This window comes from Parus major, chromosome 9 (assembly GCF_001522545.3).
Source record: "Parus major isolate Abel chromosome 9, Parus_major1.1, whole genome shotgun sequence".
Taxonomy (NCBI): Eukaryota; Metazoa; Chordata; class Aves; order Passeriformes; family Paridae; genus Parus; species Parus major.
This window is the reverse complement of record NC_031778.1, coordinates 11,028,966-11,052,453: the sequence shown is the minus strand read 5'-3', so window position 1 is coordinate 11,052,453 and position 23,488 is coordinate 11,028,966. Positions and strand designations below refer to the sequence as shown.

The 23,488-nt window shown below is 38.3% G+C and overlaps 1 protein-coding gene across 3 annotated transcripts in view; it reads left to right on the top strand.

Annotated features, from left to right (window-relative positions):
• The first annotated feature begins 7,476 nt into the window (after nucleotides 1-7,476).
• SLC9A9 (solute carrier family 9 member A9) overlaps nucleotides 7,477-23,488 on the top strand; it is a 175,851-nt gene continuing 159,839 nt past the window's right edge. For 2 of the 3 annotated variants that reach the window (XM_033516636.1, XM_015637762.2), the window contains exons 1-4: nucleotides 7,477-7,851; nucleotides 13,475-13,677; nucleotides 16,610-16,690; nucleotides 17,292-17,368. In XM_033516636.1, coding sequence (XP_033372527.1) covers nucleotides 7,677-7,851; nucleotides 13,475-13,677; nucleotides 16,610-16,690; nucleotides 17,292-17,368 — 536 coding nt within the window. In that variant the 5' untranslated portion in view covers nucleotides 7,477-7,676. The remainder of the gene's footprint in view (nucleotides 7,852-13,474; nucleotides 13,678-16,609; nucleotides 16,691-17,291; nucleotides 17,369-23,488) is intronic. The other variant, XM_015637763.2, reaches the window with a different exon arrangement.

Sequence of the window (23,488 nt, the reverse complement as noted above, 5' to 3'; positions counted from 1 at the left end):
AAGATTATCATTTAAGTCAGACTTTACTGAAATACAGTCACAGACATCAAAGCTTTGTTCCCAAGTTCAGCTGTTACTGACTGAATGAAGCCATACCCCGTTGGCCACACTGCTGAAAGTGGATTCCTTTTGTTATTTATGGACAGAGGAGTTTAGGATCAAACTGTGGTCTCACTGAAGTTAATGGCAAAACTCCCACTGACTTCAATTAGAACAGAATTTGGCTCACAGTCTCATTACTGAGCATAACAATTAAAAGAAGCTTTTACAAGCTGTATTGCTGTGTAAAAGGGCATGAACCGTGTAGCAGATTTCATTGAACCCACAGCCAACAGTCATTGCTATAGCAACTGAGGTTCTAACAAAGGTAGTCGCTGTCTCTGTAATCATCAGGTGTCTCTATAGCAACTAGAGTTTCCAGAGAACAAGAGAAAAATATTTGAAAACTGTCAGTTGGAAGAAAAGAGGTTTGTGAATAAGGAGGTTGGAAGCAAGAGCAATGTAAGGGTAAAACATGGCTTGGAGTAAAGAGAAATGATTGTCCCAAACATACACAGAGAATGGCAAAGGGAAAGAGAGCACAGGCCAAGGGCTCAACTGGAGATGAGAGAGAGCTTTCCCTTGGGTGAGGAAAGCAATATGGCACTCCAAAGAGATATTCCCAGATCTAAAATAGTTATGTTTCAGACATAATTCTCTTAAAGAAAAATTGGTTACTACAAAAGAGTGCAGAGCCATACTTTGTCTGCAATAAGAGTTACAGTCCAGCAGGCTTTTCAAAAGCACCTGCCTGCATTTCTTGTGCCCACATTCCTTTACAAACATAGTCGTGTTTGTCTTCAAAATGGAAGAACACAATCTGTTCTCTTGAAACACTGCTGCAGATAGCACGGTACAATTATGTAGAAATGATGATTAACTGTTCCTAATGTTACTTATTTACAAGTTTTTAAACAGTATTGAAATCAAAAAAGGAACAGCTGCTGTTTGGATACTGATAGGGATGAAAACAGCAGTGTAAATTATAGGTCTATTTCTGTAAAATACTCTTTTAGGCTCTGAGGTAGGAAGCAGGGCTATCTGCACATAAGAAAAGCCAGCATATGTAAATATAATTCCCCACAAAAAATAGTTTAGTGATATTTGAAGAACCTATAAAATGACAACTTCAGACTAATCTGATTCCTACTGATCTAATGGAAATAAGAATTGGGGCAAGATGTTTAGTTTAATGAGGAGTTATCCAAAATATTCATGTTCACACACTAAAAATAATTCAGTCGGATCAGCACTTTTCCTCTGAAAATAAAGTCACAAAAGTAATTACGAATTCTAAACGGGATCCTGTCCTAAACTGATGTACTACAATGCTTTGTTTAAATAAACCAAAACCTATCTTTAACCTGGAAAATTGATAAAAGACCCAGAAATGCTAGAGTCAGATTTCCATTTCACGTGTAACGAGAGCCCTCTAGTGGGGTGTGCTTTCAGATTCGACCCATGGAGAAGAGTAGCCCTTGTCATGCAAGGCAGTTAAATCAGGTATTTGTTCCTGAATTCCTCACTAGCATTTTGTTACAACACAGTACAATGTAATATAATTTGTATCTGAAACAGAAGTCACCAAATGACACACTGAAGAACAATGAACGTGAGTAAAACAAAAAACACTGCACCAAAATACTTTTTCAGGCAGACTTTGGGGGTTTGGGGGGCCAGAGGGGAGGGGTGAGTTTGGTGAGGGTTTTGTGGTTTTGTTGGGGAGGGGGTTGATTTAAGCCTTAAATTGCAATGACAGTCAGGATGTTTTCTGCTGTGGTGTGTCCATCCTGAATTCAGCAGTGTTTCTGTAGTTGATGTTTACTCGACACAATTGAATCAGTGATGTGGTATCACCATTGATATGGAAGCGTGGAGTATTAATATCAACAGCCATGGGGAGACTGATCTTCATGACAGCTGCTTCAAATCACAAAGGCCTCCCAACATGCAGAAAGTCAGGCAAACCTGGCAGAAGGCTGGTATGGATGAACACCTGGCTGAGCTCAAACAGGAAAAGGAAGTAGAGGAATGGAAGCAAAAACAGGTAACCCAGGAAGAATATAGAGCCATAGCCTGAGGAAACAGAGAAATGCTGAAACAGAGCTATAATTCAGTAGGTATTTAAGGAAATGGGCAGCAAAATTTGCTCCTGTAAGTGGAGAACCAGGCTCAGTGGGGCAGAGAAACTAGTGACAAAGGACATGGAAAAGACAAAGGACTTCAACGATCTTTTTGCCTCAGATTTTAGTACACACATTCCAGTTTGTAGCATAGTCTGTGAGACTGATGCATTGCCTGCTTTCATCGGAAACTGAACCTAAAGCAGCATATATGCACAAGTCCACAGTTCTAAGAGTTGAGCATGAGTCAGCTCCCCAGAGTAGTCTACCACCAGGAAGCTGTAACTTAGAAAGATTTAACTTAAATTTGTAACAATAAAAATGATCTTGATTTTTTTTCAGTTTATTAAAATATTAAAAAAAATAATACAGGGAGCCGTTCAAGCTGGAAATGAGCATTAAACCCACTGAAGTAAACTTGGAAATACTTCCTTCATAATCCTGACATTCAGGTGTGTGGATTAATTTAAACTGCATAAACAGGTAATACCAGTTTTCCATAATTTTGTAAGAATTCATTTAGTTCTGAACCTGATGGCTAAAACTATCTAAACTGGAACAGATTAACTCTCCTATAACAAGTCATAGAGCTAAAGTGCTTTCTGTCTTTCAAAGCTTCTATTTCTTCAGACATGCTGGCATTTTTCTCAGTGAGAAAAGCACACATTAGCATTTCAGGTCAGTCTAAACTGAATTTGGTCTCTGAAGGAAGATTCCAGCATGATGAGATGGTTGTTACATCATAGTGTGCATCAAATTTAGTCATGCTCTAAGGGGAGAGATTTTCCTGTGTTGACACGATGCCTCCAGACAGTGACATATGAGCAGAAGGATCACAAGTCTTCAGAGATTAAAAGTCCAGTTCCACTCAATTCAATGTATATTCATCATAATTAGTACGATATTTTAATAAGTCAGGCTCTGAATAAAACAGGCTCTGAACCAAGGAAGGAAAAGCAAACACCAAAACAGACTTTACCTTCTGGATAGAAAGCTGTATTCCAGTAAGCAGAAATTATTTTTAAAGCTATTTTTCAGCTAAGTGTAATAGCTGTAACATAAAGATGTATAGATTATGTGGATTTGTCTCTGCAGGCTCTGTGACCCATGTAGATTGAATACCAGCACTATCAAATAAGAAAAACCAGAGTCTGAGCTCAGAAAAAAAGAGAGAATAGGATGAATAGCAACCAGCAAATAAAGTGGTTTCATAGGAAGACTATTCTAAGCAGTAGAAGAAGAGATTTCAAAATGCACAGAGGCCTGGCAGTTATAAATGACACTTAGCCCACCACTGTGGGCTTAGTGGCCTTAAGTGGCCTTAGCCCACAGTATTTCCTGGGCAGTTGTGTATCAGAGCAGGAGCTAGCAAGGCAGATCTTCGTGGCTGGAATGGATTAGAGAAGGATAACCACTTGTGATCCCACTAATCCTGTTTCAGTCTGTCTGGGGATTTTAGGCAAGCAAGCTGTGACAGAACATTTGTTATCTGTGTACTCACAAAGTGGTTGATTTCTCAGTTTCAGAGTTGGTTTGATCTTTTAATTATATATACAGATGCACTTGTTTTCAATGTTTGCTTTTACTCTTGTCTGTATTCTTCCTATGCTTGCAGAATTGCCAGTGATGCTAAAGCATTGTGTCTTTGCTTGGAATTACCATTAACTATAATTTATTACAATTTTTACATTATACTCCTTTTCTGACTTTATATCTTCCAAGGTGAGAATCCTCTACTGATTTACAAGACTCCTCTTGCTTTCTACTCCATCTTGATAGTTTCTGTTAGAGCAGACTTCTACATGCCAAGCTAAGGATAATTGTTCTGTGAAATCCATAGAGGTGATAAGGTGGACTCAGAAAATAAGACTACTACCTCTTGTTCACTAAAATTACATGCCAGAGGAGATGAATCAAATACTATTTGTAGTAAAAACACAGTATTATGAGAATTACTTGTACTGTCTTCCACAAAAACTTTCACTTGTTTTGTCTCTCACCTGTTAAGTAATGTTCAAAATATCTTCCCCTTGAAACTTTCTTCATTCACCTGCTAGCCTGCTCTTAAAGCCAAACTGTACCTTTCTATTTTATCAAGTTCCCTTCCTTCTTAATTTATCATCTGTTATCAATATTGGAAATATGATACAGCTGTTGCAACAGATTGTTTTCCTATTTAACCTGCAAGCCAACCAAAACCTGGAGAGAAGTTATTCCATTTTTAGGAAGGGAAATTGCTGAAGGGCCTGGATACCCCTAAAAATAGGTTTACCTGAAATAATGTGGAAAGACCTGAGCACAAAAAAAATCAAATTACCTGGTCACATTGCAAACAGTTTTTCAAGTAAGACCTTATTGCAAAACCCAGATTTCTGTGTCCACACTGTTTTTCTGTGTATTTTCCGTGGGTAGCTCTGTTTTCTTAGTAGAGCTTCTCCTACTTCACTCAGACTCATCCTTCTTTACAAAACTGTACATAGCAAAAATTGGCTAAAGAAACACTGGAGAGATGATTTGGCTTAATTTAGCTCAAGAGGTTTCTGTCTCTGTGTACTTCTACTAAAATCACATGGCATACAAAGAACAATAATACAGCCATACCAGTCAGGATAAGGTGTAACAAAACTAACAGGATTGAAACATTTTATACAGGCTCTTCTATTACCCACAGCTTTCACATTATCTCTTCTCCATGTATGACACGGAATATCTGAATCCCTCTAAGTAGCCTATAGGTGCCAAATGGCACCAGATTATCAAAAGCAAAAAGCATTCTTAAGGTCCACTTAATTCCAATATATTTCCCCCAACAATGCATGTATAAAATTATCATTACAAACATTTTGGAACAGTTATCCTGCCTGAATCTTCATATCTTTGGCATATATCAGATAGTGTATAGTAATAATACAATGGTTGAGAATGCAAAGAAAAACAACAGTTTTTAGATGTCATTTCTGGGTTCCTCAGAAGCTGCAACTATGATGAGTGGCTGGGTCTGGAAAGCCGATTTGAATCTGTCCTACACCTCTGAGAGGAGAGCAACACCTGAAACCCCAATCCTGTAACATGGTGAGTACTGTTTAAAACCAGACCTTCCCAAAATTTTATAAGGAGCTTTGGCAGAATTTAAGCCTCAAGCCCAACACCTGCAAGCCTGATACTAAATCTGAAATTCTGTTTTCATTCAAGCTCTGATCTGGTGCAAATTGCTGTAAAATGCGATTGCTTCACAAATGCATCACATTATCTTTTGAGATAAGACAGAATCATAACCCTATTTAAAGAGAAAAGGAAGCTTTGGAAATTAACACTTATGTGTTTCAAATATTTCATAGTACACCTGCTCTAGCAGTAAGACTTAGGTAGTCCTTGTTATTTGGTGTAAAATATGAGTTTGGGTAAATTCAAATAAAAGCCTGAGCCTGGTCTTCCAAATTTGAAGTGAATATTCCAATCACTAAGATTTTCAGAATAAAATTACCTTCTTCCACTGTTTTGGGCTGCTCCTCCATTGATTTTATTATAAGTGCCTGCAAATTACTTATTTCACAAGGTGGAAAATAATTAGCTTTTATAATAAAAAAATCTTTGGGTTTTATTGCAAAAGAAACGGAATGTGATTATTTTCAATTGATTTTTTTTTGCTTGCTTTTGATACTTCCACACTGGAGATCGATGATCAGACTCACAAAATTGAGGTCACTGTCATTTCCAAATTGAGAATATGAAAACCCCATCAAGCCTTTATTTTTATATTTTCACCTTTTTATATTTTCACCTCTATGAAAGTTATAGGCCTTGGCTATGTGACTAACATTTTTTTAACACAGTTGCATTAGTTGTATAATGAAATTGCTACACTTGATTCCCTTACATTATTTTTTAATTCAAAATACAGTATTGCATAATTCTCAAAAAATACTGGTTAGCATCGTTACCCTTGCTTAAAATTGAGTTGCACAGTTCATTAATTTGGGAGGTGTCATCTGCTTTCTGTCAACTTTGCATCTCATAGAGAGTCTCTTGAAAATTAGTTCAGAAATGCAGTTTTGACTCTAACAACACTGGCTGAGTTTGCAGATTATAAGGTAAACCAACAAAAAGAAAGAGAAAATGAGGGAAACACAAAGGAGAGAAAATAGTGAAACGTGTAGAGAACAAAGTGAAACCACTGATAGAGATTGAAAAAATATCTGGTAAGCAAATAAAAAGCATTAATTAAAAAAGAAATAGAAGGAAAATAATTTTCATACAAAGTGAAAGAAAAAAGGGGAAATCTGTAAAGGGGATGAATTTTGCTTATGCAGAGGACAGAACTGATTATTGAGAGCAGAATATTTAGCTTGATTGAAGAAACGGTGCCTCCCTGGGAACATTCTCTGTTATGAGCTACAGCCCCAAAATTACTGAGAGTATGGACAGCTGGGTATTCCTGAGTTATTTACCTTTGACACCTACCTGGCATGGAATGGATTTTATACAAATTAGTTTTCTCCAAAATGTATTAAAATTAAAAAAAACAAAAACAAAAAAAAAAAAAACCAAAAAAACTAAAGTTATGAGATTTTAACTTCAAATAATGAGATTATTTTTTATAATGGTAAGTAGAATTGCTATTTTTTTTCTGACGAAGATTAGAACCTGTTTGAAATTCTCTGTATGTAAATGCATTGCAGCATTGAGCAGAGAGAGAAAAGTCCAGGAGTGTTTGCTATACACAGAGTTTTTCTACTATTTTTCTGGCTTAATGAAATAATGAATTGAATAAATAAAAACATGCTCACAGCAGAAATGATGAAAAGTATATTCCACTTCATTTTATTTAGTTCAATATGGGGGTTTAAGTACTTCTAATTCTAGGTAGTTGGACCATTGCTTTTACAGAGATCTGTCTTCTGGCAGGATCAATACAAGTGCCTAAATCTTGAAATCCTTATCCATTGATTTGTCTTCTTTTGTCTTTGCACCACAGTAAAATATCACCTTTATTCTATGTCATTTACATTTAAACATGGGAAAGTGGGACAGGGGAAAGGTTCTTAAACTTCCAAAATGTAGTAAAGGTTGTTATGCCATTTTTTTAACATAGTTTTTTCCATCTTAAACTGTGAATTAAAAGTAGATCTCCTAGGATTCAGATTGGGCTGTAAACTACAGGAAGAAAACATTGTGAACACACGCTGAGTTTTACAACAGAATTTTAGAAACGGCGAGTCTGAGCCTTGGAGGCAGCTTGTGCATCCAAAGCCAGAGCAAGCGCAGTCCAGCAACACAATCGTAACATTAAAAATGAGACAGGGCAGCTTTAAGAGAGAAACAGGAAGCTGTAACTAGAATCCAGCTGAATTCTGAGCTGGGGCACTTTACCATGAGGCTGCAAATGAAACAGATGTGCTTGCTCTGAGTTTCTGTAGTGTCTGGAGTTTTTGTACTAAAGGTGACAAGACTTTCCTTCCTGTGATTTTTTTCTTCTTTTTTTATTTTCCACATACTTTCTATAAAAGGAATGAAATGGAGAAGTTGAAGAAATATGTATCAGTGAAAGATGAAGATCATTTTTATCATCAGGGGGCTGTGGAGCTGCTAATCTTTAACTTTCTACTCATTCTTACAATACTAACAATTTGGTTGTTTAAAAACCATCGATTCCGCTTTCTGCATGAAACTGGAGGAGCTATGCTTTATGGTGAGTATAAATTCAAGTGCCAGCATAACATCAGACTAGTTGCATATTTATGATCAGGTACTTGAGATCAAGTGCTGACAAAGCTCAGAAATGTGCTGAATTAAATGTCATCAGCTCCGTAAGTGTACGGTAAAATAATGATGTGACAGCATCTCTCCTGAAGTAGCCAGAGGCTGCCTTGATAAGGGAGCAATTGTGACGAGCTGGTTACCCCTCAGCAAGTGCATCCTGTGGTCAGACAGCAGAGCTGGGGAGTTTAATGTTTACAAAAACAGTTTGCTTGGGGTTTCATAACATTCAAAGCTGTTAGTCTAAGGAGACTTGTGGATACAGACATGTTGTCTAATAAAGTTTAAATGGTCTTGAGAGCTTTCTTTTGGCTTTGCTCTATGCCTTTGCAAAACACACTGAAGAAAGTGTCTCAAGTTTGCTCTCAATGCTGTCTTTGTAGGGTAACTTTAGTTTGCCTATCTAGTTCTGACCTTTCTTGAAGTTTTGCCATGTTGTATTTCACTCTCACACAGAACTCTGCATTGTCCCCTAAGTACTGCCAGGTTCAATGGTACACACATATGTAAGGGTTTCTCTTGTCATTCTCTTAGTGCTGTTTTACTCTGAGGCTCTACTGCCATTTCTGCTGCCATAAGATACATACAGGAGGGTAAACTATCAAAATGGAAGATAGAAATCAACAGCTCAGTCATTACCTGAGTGCCAGCCTGTTCTAGCACATTCTGTGCACACCACATCCTCTAGCAGTGTAATACCCAAAATTGATTTTGTTAAGATGGGTGCCCCTACTCCAGTAGCTTCCTTCTCACTATTGTGCATTTACCATGTGCCATGTGATGGCATTTTCTAAAGGTGTAGACAAAAGCCATTCAGAAGAGAAATATGGGAGAATACAACAAAACAAAAATAAGTATGGAATTAGAGTTTTATTTGTCATTTGGTTTTGTTTTGCTGCCTTCTCAGAACATACTCTGCACGTCATAATAACCTGCTCATATTATTTTGATTGGTTAAGAGATTATTGCTCCAGCAGAACAGACCTTTTGAATTATTAAAACATTCCTCATGATTGTAAATAAACTATCTCTTTAGTCTTGTATTATTTATGGCAACCTTCAAACAGGGAAAAAAGCTTATCTGTAGAATTCAAAAAGCTAATGATGTCCTTCTTATCCGTCAAAATTTTGGATATGAGTTTAGTTATTTTTAACACCATGGAATGGCAATATTGAAAAGAAAGTAAAATTTCTGAGGTCATGAAAGAGATCAGATCAACAGGCAGCAACTTTGGGAGAAAGTCATGACACCAAGCACTGACAGTGGGACTCCAAGTCATGCCCTCAGTTTTGCCTTCCCTATCCAAACAATTCTGATTTCTACCTTTTCTGCACAAAAAGATGTCCCAGTCCTTACCGTTTACTTTGTTCCAGCCTATTGAGATATTTATCAGCTATGTGAATAGCAATACAATGAAGGGATAATTTGGCTTCAAGTGTCAGGATATGGGCACTTATTGCAGAGTGTGTCCCACAGGATGACAGGTGGGTCCATATTCCTCAGCTGTGCCCTTAGGGGAGTAGCTGTGGAGAAGGCAGGGAAGGCAGTGTGGGGAACACCAGGGGGGAAAAAACCAAACATAGAAAGACAAAAACAGGAAGTTTTACAGTTACTGCAAAGTGCTGAACAGCCACAAATTGAACACAGCCTGATAGAAAGTTCTATTTAAAGTAGAGAACAAATGAAAGGGTGGGTTGGCTTTTTTATAGGCTCTGTAGGAAGATTAGTTTTAGGCTGAATAGTTCCAGCTGGAAAAAAAAACCAACCATACTGTCCATTTAGAAACTTTAATAACTGAGGTGTATTATTTTATCAAAACGATAGCTCAACAATAACTATAGCTATATATAATTTTAAAATCTTTCTACAAAGTAAAAAAAAAGAATTTCAAATAATGCAGAATTAACTCACAAGAATTAATTCAACATTATTTCACAAAGTATATATATATATACAGCAAGACATTTAGCTTGAAAATATTTAAAGACTCAAATTGTTTTGTTTGTTTTGTGACCAACCTGAAAAATCACTCACAGCAAGGAAGAATATAGACTTACCTGTTCATTCATTCATTCCTTGGTTTTCCTGAGTCTCAGAGAACAAGTGTCGCTGCACATTGTAGTTGGGTTTGATAAACAGACCACAAATAGTAAACTCAACTAAATTCCTGATTCCTGTATACCAGGGAGACAGGTGGGTATGAGAGAGTTTCCTCTACAAGAGCACATTCAGGAATAGTGTGGGAGATGATCTACACCAGCACTGATGAAAACAAATCCACTTGCCCGGGATCAGAGCAGGTGACCCCTCTCACAACACCAGACCCCCAGAATGTGGCCTCTTAGTGCTGGAGAAGACACAATGAGCCAATAAAACACCAAACTTCCTGCAGCCACCTCCTGTGAGGCCAGATATCTTTAAATGCCTCAGCCATAAACCATCAGGTACCAAATTCCCCATATAAGATGTAAGTCATGGCCCTTCACATTAGTGCAGCAATAGTCCAGAGCTACACAGTGAAAAACTGAGTGCAACTATCCAAATTCCTTATTCTCCTCAAATTCAGGTATCAGGTTCACATAGAAGTATCACCACTCAGCTCTGAGTAGGAGGCTGAAACACTCTTGCAGGTTGCAGCCAGAATTGAACTTAACAAAAAATCCAAACTAAGAGCAAGCCAAGCTTTGCTTTTTATATGGGAGGTTAATTACCAAATTGAAATGGAAATTGTTCTCAGCTTGAGTAATTGTCACCCCTAGGGAGTGGGTTGGACCCCCTAGGTGGAGGTGAGGCTGGTTGCAGATGTAGCAGCCTTCAGTGTTGTGCTCCATGGGATTAGTTGATCACACTGGAGGGAAAACATAAAAAGGCTGAATGACAGAAGAGCCATTGTGGTGCTCACATAAAATGGCTTTGGGTTGCAGAGGTTAGAGGTGTTTCAGCAGGTTTCAGGGGACAGGTTTTTGCAGGTGTGCAGAGGGAAAGCTGTCTCACAGTAGCCCTTTGCAGCCCCTCCTGAGGATCCTGTTTTGTGCATTTGGAAGTGAGGCACAAGCAGTTCTGGATTCAGCTTTGGTGGAGATGTCTCATGAAGAACACTATGATTCTTATACCTTCTAAATTCAGTATGCCTCTCATGTGAAATAACTTCAGTAGTTGCCTTCTGATCGTGTGTTCTGAGTATCCCTAATTATCACTGGCAGAAATGGATGGAACAGGTCCCAGAAAGAGGAATCTCTGAATCTCAGTAAAAGAGAATTTCATTGTCATCCTGATTATAAAATTCACAATCAAGAAAGGTTGTTGGGACTCAGAAGACAGTGTGGGAAAATCACAATTAAGGCAGAAAAGGATATTTTGTAGTGGTGAGGTGGAGAGGAACATCATTCTTGAGACAAAGAAATTTGAAATAAAATCCTAAATATTTGGAACAAAACAAGTAATGACTAGAACTGCATTCCAAAGTGTTATTACTACAGAAAGCATTTAAGAGCTGACTAGATGAAATCTGGGGAAAGAACAGTCCTGTTTAGCTCAGGAGTTTGGCACAATGACTTTAAAAAATGGTCACATCTATGATTAACAATTTTATCCTGCTTCCAGTGAAGAACCTGGAAAACCTGCGTTGCCTTCAGTTGAAACATGACTGAGCTGTAGTTAGAGTGAGATTTTGCTGCAAGATCCAACCTCAAAAGACAGTTGAAACTTTTTTAAAGAAATCTGTAACATTAGTGACACCCTTTTCTGTTTCAATGCTGCATTTAAATAAATGTGCTTAAAACACTTTTTCAGTAGTCTTTTTCTGCCAGTGTCCTTGCACAGGCCTTGGTGAATGTCTGCAAAATATTTTTGTTACCTGAGCAGATTAAGTAATACCTAGAATTAGGAGTGTATCAGAGGCTGTAGTTTAGAACATTGAGTCATAAGGACAAAAATGGTAAAGGAAAACCTGTAAGTTTTCTGCTCCAGAGAATGAAAAACATCAAGTCTTGGTCAAGCGTCAAATAAAGTTGAACTTTCAATGTATTTGAAATTGAATTTAAAAATTAAATATGTGATTCTTCTAGAGGAAATCTGATAAAAATAAGCTGAAAACCCTGACAGTTTTAGTTAATGAATGGTTTCCTGGTTTCTGACTCATGACTTTAGACATCTGGGCTGACCACTGTGGAAGTCTTATTTCATAGCTGCACATGCAGTGCTTGCTTCCCTTTACATACACATATTTCCCCTAACATTTTGAGGAATTCTGTCTTTTACTACAGCTAGATTTATTATCTTATTTATTGCATAAATGCTGTGTAACTTAAGAAAGAGATCTTGGAATTTTCTACAGCTTATTGAAATCCTCTATTATTTACAGAAAGCAAGCATACTAAACAATCGATTCTAAACAAGCACAAATGCATGCACACACTAAAACAGGCAATACAGCTGTTACTCAGCATCACTCCAAGAAGCTACAAATTTACAAAAAAAACTTGACTTACAGGTATGCCAGGAATCTGCAGTTCCAAGAGTCTCTGTTAGAAGAAGATGTGGCAATAACAAGGATTCTCAAGGTCTTTGTGAACCCTTGTATCCCCTTCTGATTGTGACAAAACTGAAATTGTATCATATTTTGCAGATGCTTCTCTGATATTTTGTGTAATTTAATTTCTTTCTTATCTTTTAATAGTAAGTATAACTATCCAAATGTTTAGGTGTCTTCCATCAATATTTCCTCTGAGAATTCTTAGCATTTTATGAATGTGTTAATAATTAGTAACTGTAAAGCTGTTCATTCTACACATGGCACTTAAAGCATGCAGGACATAAAAGAAATATGGCAGTTATATTCAAAACCAAATCAAAGTCTCTGATAGTGGAAATAATCTCAGTAACGTTATCCAGCTAAATATTACCTCTCCTAAAGTAAACATGCAGCCTCCCATTAGAGCCAACAGAAAGAGCCATACCATCCAGAGGATGGCTGCAAAAGTACATTTTCCTTTTTGTTAAATGTAAAGAGAAACAAAATAAATATCTGTCTTCAGTAAGAGCCCTAAATTGTAGATAGTCTTATATTTCTTCCCTTCTTCCTGATTTTATTTTTCTATGTTTATGCAGTCTCAAAAATGCAGTCTTCTACAGAAAGCAGAATGTGCCTGGGGATGTGTCAGAGTTTTGTCCCCACAAATGAAGTGTATAAAATGCCCAACAGCACAGCTGATGTTTATATGCTTAGTTCAGCACATAAGTTGTGCAGGCATCTCCCTGCTCTAAATAACTATTGAAAATTTAGTGGATGAAAAACTCAGTTAATTATTATGCCAGCAACTGGATCTCAAAAATAGGAGTATGAATGTATATATGTCAAAGAAACATCTGCATTCTAATGAAATGGCCATTTTGGAAGAATATTTTGTGGTCATCCATGAAGTGTTGAGAGAGGTTCTGTAAATGTAGAAACAATGAGAAGGTATCCTAGCTTTGGCAGAGCTAATTTTTCTCTAAATGTGTGGCATCAAATACTTGAATATCTTTCATTTTTCTTTTCTTCTTTACTCTTCAGGCCTTGTAATGGGACTAATTATACGATATGTGACAAAATCACCAGATGCTGAAAATGGGACTGTTTATGAATGTGAAAAGCTGAAATCTGGACCATCCACTCTGCTCATTAATGTAACTAATCAGGTCTATGAATATCAATACAAAAGAGAGATCAGCCACCACAATGTCAATGGTCACCAGGGCAATGCAATGCTTCAAAAGGTAAAACGTATCTTATTTTTGCTCTAAACTCTGCAAGATGTTTTTTTTTTTGTTTTCATACTTGATAGAGGAAAACAAGCTTTAAGTTAAAATGAGACTATTTTAGACTAAGAGAGTCTATTCTGAATTTAGGGTGGGCAAGGTAGGTAAGGAAGAACAGTAAAGGAAAGGAAGTGTGGTAGAACCCTGACCATCATTTAGCTCCAAGCTGACTGTGCACTCACAGAATGGTTGCCTGAGTTGTTTCAAATGACAGTCCCAGCTCCTGCAGACACTGAGTTCATGGCAAACACAGCTGTCAACTTGGATTCATTGCCATTAAACCTTTATAAACACCACTGATGTCTTTATTTTTCCTCTGTCTTCAAAGTAACTTGTTCTGGCAGGATGATGCAAGGGGAGGTTACCTCCTGTAGATAGCACAGGAAACTGCAAACTCTAAACATTTTTCAAAACACAAACTTGTGAATATGTACTTAATGTACACTTAAATTCATCACAGCATTCTCATACATGCTTCCACTCCTGCAGTGGTCCTCAGTGGGGACTTCACTGCCATGGGGGAGACAGCATTGAGGCAATTCAGGCTGGATGCAAAAAGGGAAGTGTGGGAGGAAATGTGTGGTCTTGCACAATGTCATGACCTTTTCTTTTTTTCCAGTATCTAACAATATATTTTACTTTGTTAGTATAGTCTTTCCCTGCCCACATAATATTTGCTTCTTATAATGTTCCCTTGTTTTTTAAATGGCAGCTATTTGAAGAACACTGGAGTGCAGAGACACTTTTTAAAACCTGGATTTTGTGCTCAAAGACATTGTATATTCACAGGAAGCTCGTATGCCCTTACCAATGGCTTTTTACAATATTGCAGTTTATTATTTTGCCTTTTTCTAAGTATTGTTGTTTATCTAGCACAGTTAATACGTGATTCTGTGTAATATACAGTTATCGTTAGGAAAACTTTTAAGTTATGCTTAGAATATACACTGTGGAGCTCAGCAGAATTAGGATTTAACCATCTGCTCAAATTTCCTGCTGATACAGCACCATTGTGTTCCTGTCTGCTGTTACTGCCAGACTTGCCCTTCTCAGAAAGAACTAGACTGTCAAGGACCATTAGAGTTGTGGTGGGTGGAGACAGGAAAATAGTGTGGCAGTCAGGCTGATCAGGTTTTGCTGAATCTCCATCCTTTTTCCTGCTAGTTGGTTGCAGTTGCAACTTTGCTTTAGTCAAAGCGTGTGTTTAGTTTCCAGGACATATGTACTAATCCATTACATTTGATCATCTTCATCAGACCTGGCACTGAAGCTGGCTTAGCAGAAAGGAGGAGCAATGACTTACACAGAAATTTCTCTTGCCCTTACAGGGAACTGCTCAATCTTGTTTCCATAGTCTCACTTTGCTGGAAGGCTCTTGAAAGTCTCAACTGTGAATTGTAGCTCCTCTACAATTAGAGAGACCTCAGTCTGCCTGGATTTTCCCTTGTTTTTCCTTTAAAATCACCTGGCAGATGCCCTCTTGAGAAGAAAATCAATAAAAAAGGAAAGGGGGATGAATTCAGCTGTATTTAGGAGACAATAACAATGCCTGGCAGCCTTCCTGACTGGCAAAAGTACGAATGTGAAAAACAGAAAGCCTGATCACACCACACTCTGGGTTTTGTACAACTGTAATTCTGTCGTTCCTTCCAGCCGTTCCCAATCGGAACGACATCATTCCCTTTGGACTGCACTAAGAGCATTTACTTAGTGCCTTTTATCAGAGAGAATAGCTTGTGTCATGACTTACAAACATGTATTCTTCAGAACATGATTTTGAATAATAAAACATGCAGTCAGGATTTCTGATGCCCACAGAAAAGATATTTCAACATATCTGCTGAATTAATTCCAAAATTAACATTTGAGAGTGTTAGTTCATAAGTTAAGAAAATCTTTTTCCATCAGGTTTTCAATGATGGTGCCAGCACAGCTAATGTTGCTGGCAGGTTATATATCTAGATTTTTGAGCTTTATAATTCAAATAAGCAGGATGGAAAAAAGTCTCAGCTCTCACTTCCTGTTTATTGAATTAAGCTGTCTGTTAGTAAGAAGGCGGTAGTTTTGTAGGCAGATCTTACTCTTTTGAAGGAAAATAATCTAGAATACTGTAGCCTTAAAATATCACTTCATCTGAACAAAGGAGTGCAGGACTTTGCACTAATTACCTCCTGTCTCTTAAAAGTATTTATATAGTATAGCCCACTGACAGAACACTAAGCAGTACACAGGTTTATTTAAGTTGTTTTTTTTCTCCAGCAATTCTGTAATTTTAAAGAGAATTCTGTTCTATTGAAAGCTATTTGTAATGTCTTTCAGTGGTTGAGCAATGCCCTTGGTCTTTCTCTGGCCAGAAGCTGAAGGCCAATATGAGCAGTGCACTAATTCATGCTAGCATTACTTTTTAACCTTTAATGGCTATTTTATAAATCATTTCCTTCAAAGGAAATGTTATATTGGCGTTGGTGATATAGGCCTTTTATCACCCTTCTGTACATGGGGAATTGAGGCACAAGACTGCTGACTGTGTCTTTCCTGAAAGTGACCAGGAGATCCACATCTGAACTGGGAGTTATGTCATGGGACTGTCAAGTTGCATGTCTGGTAGGGCAGCTGCTGTCACAGGTAACGCTGCTTTTATGTGTTCCCTATAATTTAGCACGTGACTGGTTTCCTTCTTGAACTACTACTTCTTTTCAAGTAGTAATCTACACATCTATGAGCTGTAAGGAGCTACACATTTATACTTGCAAAAAACCAACTCAGTAATCCCACAAACAGTGGAGGTGAGCCTGAGATCAGCCCTGTAAGAAGATACAATTTAAAACTATCATTTTTATAAATTAAATGCTACTTTATTTGTCCTTACCCTTTCTTTTGTCCTTCCTAGCAGATGACCTTTGATCCTTCCATCTTCTTCAACATTTTGCTGCCACCCATTATATTTCATGCTGGATATAGTTTGAAGAAGGTATGTGTCTTTTCCTTATGTGACAAAAGGGATTGAGCGTGGCTGCTGCTTGTAGACCCAAAAGGCCAGTGACAGAGGACAGTCAGCTAACAATCTTAGTGCCTGGGAAGGACTTGGCAGGAATGGATTAAAATGAGTGATTCATGGCCCTCATTCTGCTGTCTTTCTGTCCCTGTGCAAAGATCTGACTGTGCAGTTTATAACACTTAGGCCTTCCTCTTTTCAGAAGAGACCACTTTGAATGCTGGGAACTGCAGGCAGGAGCAGCCTGTGTTTCATATCCTGCCAGATCAGGACTTTGTTCAAGGGATGGGATTATGATACCTTTTGCATCAGGTACTTCCAATGTGAACTCCTGTTATGATCCCGAAACATTTGGCCAGATACATAAAAAAGAGGGAACTTTGATGGCATTCCACCGGGGGAAAAATATAAACACCTTTAAGTTGTATTTTCCAAAATAACAGCAGTAGTCAATATTGCTCCATCTTCTATATGAGAAATGTATTGTAACAAATGGCACTTCTAGATGTGTTTCTACTTGGTCTGAATGCTCTTTTATTTACTATATAACAAAGGATTTTCAAACTTTCTTCCCCAGAGACATTTTTTTCGTAACTTAGGATCAATTTTAACCTACGCCTTTTTGGGAACTGCCATCTCCTGCATTGTCATAGGGTAAGTGAGTGACTTCTGCTATTATCACATGCTTGGTATTGCATTCAATTAAAAACTAAACTGGAAAAAGAATTGCAGACCCTGCATCGTCAATATGCTTAGCAACTGGTGTATCAGATAAAGTAATTCCTTCTCAAGGAATGCTGGGGTGGAAAAGGCAAAACCCACGGATAGCCGAGAACTGTCCCAGGTATTGAGAAAATTCTGTCCTTCATTTTTGGTCAATGACTGGTGTAAGCATGAACACTCCATAGCTTTAACCATCTGTCCTGAGAAAGAGGAGCGTTCTCTCAATTGAAATCCCATGCTTCTAACTGGAATTTCTTCTAGAAAAGAGCAGATCTCTAACAGTAAAGGAAGGACTTTAAATCTCAGGGTGGTAGGAATAGCTATCTCTTGGCATGTATGTAAAATAACTGGAGTCATTTCAAAGGCTAAGTGAAATTTGTAGTTGAAGATCATATGAAAAACCTCAGTCTGGAACTGTGGGAATTGAGTCTGGGTGTGACTAAATAGCTTCTACAGCAAAAGAGGAAGGAGAAAAAGCAGAGAGGCAAAATATCCTGGTTTATTTCCAGAAATGCTTATGGAAAAGTTTGTAGTTCTGTGTCAAAATTTCCCTAACTAAAGAAAATATTTGCAACTCAGAAATGGATTATATATTTACAGGCTGACATGGTGGCAAAATTATGTTTCTCTGTGTGGTTGCTCAATCAAAATTAAACAAAACATTTCAAAATCCTTTTGGACCTTAAAATGTCAAGTTTTTAATAATATTTATGGCTATCACACAGACACTTCAGTTCTCACATTCTGGGAAAATTCCTGATGCAGGTGAAAACAAATGAGCAGAGTTGGACTCAGCAGTGAGAGGGTCTTTGTGCCTGCCCAGAGCCTTACTGTGAGGAGCAGTGCACTGCTCCCAGTTTAGCCTGAGCATCACTGACATCCCCTGGCATTTCTGTGCTGGGCACTTGCACAGAGACAGCTGAGCTACCTCAGTCTGGATGGTCTGGGGAGGTGATGGAGCAGTGCTGCATGGAGGTGAGGAAGCCTTGCTGAGAGACCTTGGTCTTGCTGGTATTGTGCAGAGTTAAATTGGCAAAAAGTCACAGAACTCTCTGGTGTTCAGACTTGAGACTAGGAAGCACAACATAATTTGTAGGCCTTATTTGAGGGCCTGGGCTGTAGAACTGAAATCTACTATTTAATCTCTGCAGGACATGAAAAGGTATGTGGAAAAACCTCAGGTACTGTGAGGGTGCTTGAATTTAAAACTGGTCAACATTCTGTACCTATTGACAGCAGTGTCAAATTACAGGAGCAGTTCATTTTTTTAATGTCTGTCTTTTCCTTTCTATATGGTAAAGATGTATGTGCTGCATCAAGGTATAAAGCCATTACTGGCATTATTATTTGATGGAACTTTCTCCTTTAATGTCTTTTTAATAATAGTAAAATACTTGAATGACCTATAACTTCGAGTTCAATGATATTAAAACCATTCTTTTATGGATATGTCATCATATTTATCTTGATATCCCAGTTTCCTAATAATCAAGCTTAGTAAGCATAACGCATCAGAGGCATTGTGGTATTAAAAGTTCTGCAAGCCATGGTCTCTCCGAATGCCAGGAAAATTTACACTCTGCCATCAAAGTATGATCATCTTCCATGCTGAAATACAGAGGAGTGTAAACTCTCAATGTGGCTGTCTCCCCTTCATATAAAAAAAACAAAAACAAACACTGAACATCTATGGGCTCAGGAAAAAGAACGCCTTCTGTTTCAGACCCAAATATGTAACTACAGGAGGCATTGAGCCATGTGTCCCATTTATTGGAGAGGAAAAGCTTAATCTAACTTTTCTTTCTGAAATTTTGCTTTCCTCTAGAAATGGTACCTCATCACTTCCTGAAGTTCACAGCTTGGACAACTATACCACTCATATTTTTCCCCTGTCTTTATTTGCATTAACATACCTTTGAGCCTTGCTCTTGTTTCTTCTCATCTATGGCAGAGAGCACCCCTTAGACTGAAATTATAAATTCATTTAAAAAATCTATATCCAAACATCATCCAAATGGTAGCACATTTTCTGAGGTAACAGTGGTTCTGGATCTCAGTAGGACTCTTCCTGTGCTTCATCTCTCTTGCCTCAGCTATTGAACATAAATCAAAGCAAACAGATCTAAGTGAGTCTCAACAGTGAGACTGCAGGAAAGCATTAGGGCTGTCCAGCCCAGTAATGCTTTTAAATATGCATTTGGTTTATGACTCTGGTATTGCCCCTTGTAAATAGAAAATACCAAAGCAGCTTTGATAAGTTTGTTAAACATAAAATATTGAATTTAGCCTTTATTCCAAGTACTTTAATTCCTGTATCCATGCTATTTTATATAAAACAATAGATAGAGCAGATAGAATCTACTACAAAAAGTTCCTGCTAGGAACAATTCCTACTGGCAATTCAAAGTTCAAGCCCAAAGTCAGGGATAAAGATCCAAAAGAAACTGTAAGGTAGAGAGTAGCAGGCACTGGGCCTTGCACTGTGTTCTTGTATCAACCCACAGCCCCTGCTGGAAGCACTGCAGAGAAGGCACTAATCTATTCAGAGCAGGGCTTGTGTGAATGTGAAGCATGTTTGCATAATGTACATGTCAGGATAAGAAGGAGATAATGACTGCATAAAGAAGAAAGATGATATGAAAACTTTACTGAAGGGAATGAAAAGTAAGGCCTAAAAGAAAAATATGTCCTAAGAGAGAAAGGGTGAAGAACTAGTTGCTGTTACCAATGAAAGGGCAGAACCCTGAAGTACATCTAGGTTTCATTGCTGTAGACAAAATTTTGTGCTCAGGTAAGATTAAATGTGTGCTGTCTTCTCATCATATGAGCACAACACACACACATGCAATGCTTCAATATCCACAGGCTCAAGCCCTGCATGTCTGCAGCCTCTCCCTGGGGCTGTGCTCCTGCTGCCTGAGTTACAGAGCTCTGTGTGAACCCTCCTGGGGCTCCTGAAGTGCCAGGGCACAGCCTGTAACAAAAAAGGACCAGACCTCTCTTTGTCAACCAGAAACAGCTGGGAAATATCATTAATAAAGAACAGAAACATCATTTGGATTTGCAGCAAACTCTCTGAGTGCTAAAACGTTGCCATGGAACACAGGGATACAATGGTGCCTGTCTGCTCTTTGTGAGTCTTTGCTTTTGTGTGAAAGGCCTCAAGAAAGAGGAGCTGTGTGGAATTCGAGTGAATAGGCTATAATCAGATATTCCCACTGAGGGTGGGGGAAGGAGGAGTAAGAGAGATCAGATTTTTTAGTGAAGATAGTGCCAAAATGTACTTGCTTTCAGCTAAGTACTGCTCTAAGGCTGCCCATATTCGTTGTAAAACTGTCCTCAGCCACTTAACACACATGAAAGATATAAAGCTTTCCCAGCAAAGCAAAATTATGCCCTTCACACCAAATCTGACTAGCAAGGATCCATGCAGAGCCGTGAGGGAAAGAAGAAATTCCCCCTCTACAAGCCATATTGACTGCAGAATTGCTGAAGTGGTCCCCTTCATGGTGAGCAGAATCTGCTGACTCCAGCTCTGCATGACATAAGATCATATAAGATCCAGTCTTTCAACAGGTCTTTTCTCATCAGTGGTTCCAGCTTCCTATCTTCTGAAGAGTAATGTGGAATAATCACTGGGACAGTTCTTTCTTCCTGAGAAAACCCATACAGGCCAAGTCTCTCTGAGGCTCAGCCTGATACAGGGCAGGCAGTCTTTTGCTGTAGGAGACTTCTTGAGTTTCATAGACTCGGAGTATCAGGATTTTTGAGAGAGACAGGACCACAGGAAGATGTCTTGAAACATGATTTATTATTCTTCTTCTACAGTCTCATGAAGTCATGAGAGTGTCTTCACCATATTCACCAGATGTTTTTGGTCAATGGTCACAAGACTACAGATCACAAGGTTTCTTAAAGGTTAATTAGCCAATAAACTAATGCCACAAAAGAATGTTTCTACTTTCACACCAATAGCTAATTTTGTTTCCTATGTCTTTGCCGCAGTGCGGACTTTCTTAGCCAATCATATAATGACACACAAAACTACTTGCTCTACTTTAAACTTCTTATTACCTTTATAACTACTTCTTTATCTTAACTTTTAAACCTTAAAATTTTCCACTACCTAGCTTAATGTCTTTTCTATCTGAACTACAAACTCACACCCTTACTCATGGTTTCTAAATCAGGAAACCTTTTCTAATGCCTCAGGTCAAACTCTCTGTTCAGGTCTGTGTTTCAGCTTGCTTATACAAGATTTTGAGAACTTTCTCAAATGTCTGGAATTCCTACATCAGAGAATAACTTCAGCCAGAAGCAATGTGTGGATGTCTGCAGTCATCCAGAATTCTGGGATATCAGTTCCAGTCTTAACCATCCTCACTACAAGAAGTGTCTGTATACCCAATTGGAATTTCCCTTGTTTCACCTTGTAACTTTTGCCTCCATCCTTTCCCTATGCAGCCTTCAGAAGGTGGCTTCATGTTCTCTGTACCCACCTGAAGACAGCACTTAGCTCCACTCCCATCTACATGAAAAAGCTCAGCTTCTGTCTCTTCTCATATGCCACACCCCTCAAATTATCTTGGTGGCTCTCTGCTGAGCTGACTCCTCTCCATCTTCCCTCTACTGGAGTCAAAAATGTCACCTCCCAGCTGCCAATTTAATGGCTTCTCCTGGTTTGCTCACTGTGCTTCCATGAACACAATGTGGTTTGCAGTCATAGTTGCTCTTGTGAAATCCCATTCTGATTTGTGCTCCATTTGATATCCTCCAGGACTCCAGGGGTTTTCTACTCATACTTGTGCAGCCAGCCATGCTTCTGTGGGACTGCTGTATAGGCTTGCTCTACTTTTCCATCAGTACCTCACCATTAGCTGTGTATTATGACCATTGTAAGCTGAAGCACCACTGAGTTGATGCTACTTAGTGAGTGCATGAAAACTGGGCTGCTGAAGTATTAAATCAATATCTGCCCCTCTTGCTTTTTTTATTTTTTACATCTTAGGAAGAAGCAGGGAAAAGGACCTAATGTTAACATCTGCAAGGAATAGTGTTCTCTCCCCTTAGATTCTTTTTTTTAAATAAACTCTGCTGAGGTGCATCTTCCAGAATTGATGTCTGTCATAGATATTTTCTGTTTTGATAATGGAAGAGTGCTTAAGTACTTGGAAAAATCTTGACGCTATGGTAACACCCTATCAGAGCAACATACTGAGTTGTAGATGGTACAGAAATATTTGCATTTTTCCCCCTTTTGAAATCCTTTTGATTTCTTTGACCAGCATTTTCAGTGACAGCCAGGGCCAAGATGCCTATGCACGGGAGCCCTAACATCATTAAGTTGGTCTTATCTATGATTTTTTATTTGGTTTCACTTGGGTTCTCTCAAATTGCAATGCCAAAACCACATTTTCAATATTCAAAATGCAGCATGTTTGCAGTCACTTACTCATATTTTTCCAGCCTGTCTACTACTTTTGGCAAGGCCTGATTTTTCTGGAATTTAAAGTTCTCTGAGTGTGCAACTCAAATAACAAATGTGTTTACAGAAAGCATAGGCCAAGCTTGAGCTGTCTTTGTGGCTGCAGTGAGAATTTTACTTGAAGAAAGCTGAGATAAAAAATGGTGTTTGGATCAGAAAAAGTAGAGTAATTGTAGTTTTGAGCAAGTGAAGTTACAAAATGCAAATAACTGTTAATAGTGGTGTTAGGAAAAATCATTCCAAGATGATCCCTGTTTTAAGAGGAAAGATGTTGGTGTTCTTAGCTGCTCAGTTTGCACAACTTCTCTGCCTGGGGGGACAGGACTTCTCCATATTTCAGGAAGTCACATCTGGTTAGTTTGGCTTGATTCATGCCCGTATGTCTGTGAGCACATGGATGCTGGATTTACAGTAACCGTGTCAGATCACTTCATGGCAATCAGTGCTCCAAATTCAAGTGCTAATTAAAAACCCTCCTAGAATCAAAGTATTTTGTTTGTGCATCTGTCTTCAACTGCAGTGACTAACAGTTTGGACAAAGTCCCTCCTGACATTTAAATTCAAGT